The sequence below is a fragment of the Cololabis saira genome, unplaced genomic scaffold, assembly GCF_033807715.1.
Source record: "Cololabis saira isolate AMF1-May2022 unplaced genomic scaffold, fColSai1.1 scf615, whole genome shotgun sequence".
NCBI classification, from domain to species: domain Eukaryota; kingdom Metazoa; phylum Chordata; class Actinopteri; order Beloniformes; family Belonidae; genus Cololabis; species Cololabis saira.
Genome location: NW_026906779.1, coordinates 1 through 2,129, shown reverse-complemented (window position 1 = coordinate 2,129; position 2,129 = coordinate 1). Strand labels below are relative to the sequence as shown.

Sequence of the window (2,129 nt, the reverse complement as noted above, 5' to 3'; positions counted from 1 at the left end):
GTTTGAACTAACGTTTAACTAACGTTGAACTAACATACTCACGTTTGAACTAACGTTTAACTAACGTTGAACTAACGTACTCACGTTTGAACTAACGTTGAACTAACGTACTCACGTCTGAACTAACGTTGAACTAACGTACTCACGTTTGAACTAACGTTGAACTAACGTACTCACGTCTGAACTAACGTTGAACTAACGTACTCACGTTTGAACTAACGTACTCACGTTTGAACTAACGTTGAACTAACGTACTCACGTTTGAACTAACGTACTCACGTTTGAACTAACGTTAAACTAACATTTAACTAACATACTCATGTTTGAACTAACGTTTAACTAACGTACTCACGTTTGAACTAACGTTTAACTAACATACTCACGTTTGAACTAACGTTTAACTAACGTACTCACGTTTGAACTAACGTACTCACGTTTGAACTAACGTACTCAAGTTTAACTAACGTACTCACGTTTGAACTAACGTTTAACTAACGTTTAACTAACATACTCACGTTTGAACTAACGTTTAACTAACGTTGAACTAACGTACTCACGTTTGAACTAACGTACTCACGTTTGAACTAACGTTTAACTAACGTTGAACTAACGTACTCACGTTTGAACTAACGTACTCACGTTTGAACTAACGTTTAACTAACGTTGAACTAACGTACTCACGTTTGAACTAACGTACTCACGTTTGAACTAACGTTGAACTAACGTACTCACGTTTGAACTAACGTACTCACGTTTGAACTAACGTACTCACGTTTGAACTAACGTTTAACTAACGTTTAACTAACATACTCACGTTTAAACTAATGTTTAACTAACATACTCACGTTTGAACTAACGTTTAACTAACGTTGAACTAACGTACTCACGTTTGAACTAACGTTGAACTAACGTACTCACGTTTGAACTAACGTTGAACTAACGTACTCACGTTTGAACTAACGTTTAACTAACATTGAACTAACGTACTCACGTCTGAACTAACGTTGAACTAACGTACTCACGTTTGAAATAACGTGATTGTTAAATCTGAGCTGCGTCTCTCTCTCTGGTCTGGTCTCTCTTCTCAATTCAGGGTAAACTTGATGAAATCAAAGACTCAACTACGACACACAAGTGAACAGATTCTTTTAATAAATAACATCATCATGAAAGCCATAAAGACCAGAAGATACTTTATCTTTTTTCATCATTCCAGGACAGTTTGAACCGAAGAAGTCGTCACTAGCACATTTACAAAACCAGGCGATGGAACTATCACGGGTGACAGGAAGTTTACTCAAACGAAGACGAGTCCAGACTCCGGGCGGACAGGAAGTTGGCAGGACGGCAGGACTTGTGAGGCCTCCTAGTCCATGAACCCTCCGTACCTCTTCTGCAGCTCGCTGCCGTTCTCCCAGGACCTCTTCAGGGCGCCTCCGTTCCTGCCGTCCACCAGCCACTCCGGCCTCCCCACGCGCCTCATGAACCCGCCGTAGCGCTTCCTGAGGCCCCGGCCCAGCACCGCCTCCAGGAGCTGGCCCGGAGCCGCCTCCCCGTCGGTGCGACGCATGAAGCCCCCGTACCGCTTCACCACCCCCCCCGCCGGGCCTCCCCCCTCGCTCGCCGCACCCAGGATCTTCAGGACCTCCTGGCGGATGTTTTCCTCCTGGTCCCGGTCTCCCGGGTCGCCGGGGTTCCCCTCCAGAGAGGAGGAGCGGCGGGACATGAAGCCGCCGTAGCGCTTCGGGAAGCCGCTGTATTTCTTGGCCAGCAGGTGCTCGGGTGTCGTTGGCGGGTCGTCGTCGCCGAGCATCGCCGCTCCCAGTTCCTGCTCCGGACGGCCATCGGCGTCCACAGGCGTCCGGTTCTCCTCCTCAAACAGGAAGTCCTGGCAGCGGCGGAGTCCCTGCCCGTCCAGCTCGCCGTCACACTCCAGGGAGCAGGCCTGAAAGGAAAACAGACAAGTTTCATGGTCAGTGGAGTCGGCTGTGAACAGCCCTGGGGCCTCATTTATAAAAGAGTGCGTATGATTCATACTAAAAGTGCACGTAACGCCAAAAGCCGAAAATGGTGGGCGCAAAAAAAAATCCGGATTTATAAAACCGTGTGCACGCACACTTGCAGGCAAT

At 47.2% G+C, this 2,129-nt stretch overlaps 1 protein-coding gene across 1 annotated transcript; it reads right to left on the bottom strand.

Annotated features, from left to right (window-relative positions):
• Positions 1-1,150: 1,150 nt before the first annotated feature.
• On the bottom strand, positions 1,151-1,986 carry LOC133440331 (proenkephalin-A-like; the record flags this gene model as incomplete). The annotated part of the gene is made up of 1 exon (XM_061717573.1): positions 1,151-1,986. A coding segment is annotated over one exon (620 nt), but the record flags the coding sequence as incomplete, so codon positions are not given.
• Between the last annotated feature and the right edge of the window lie 143 nt (positions 1,987-2,129).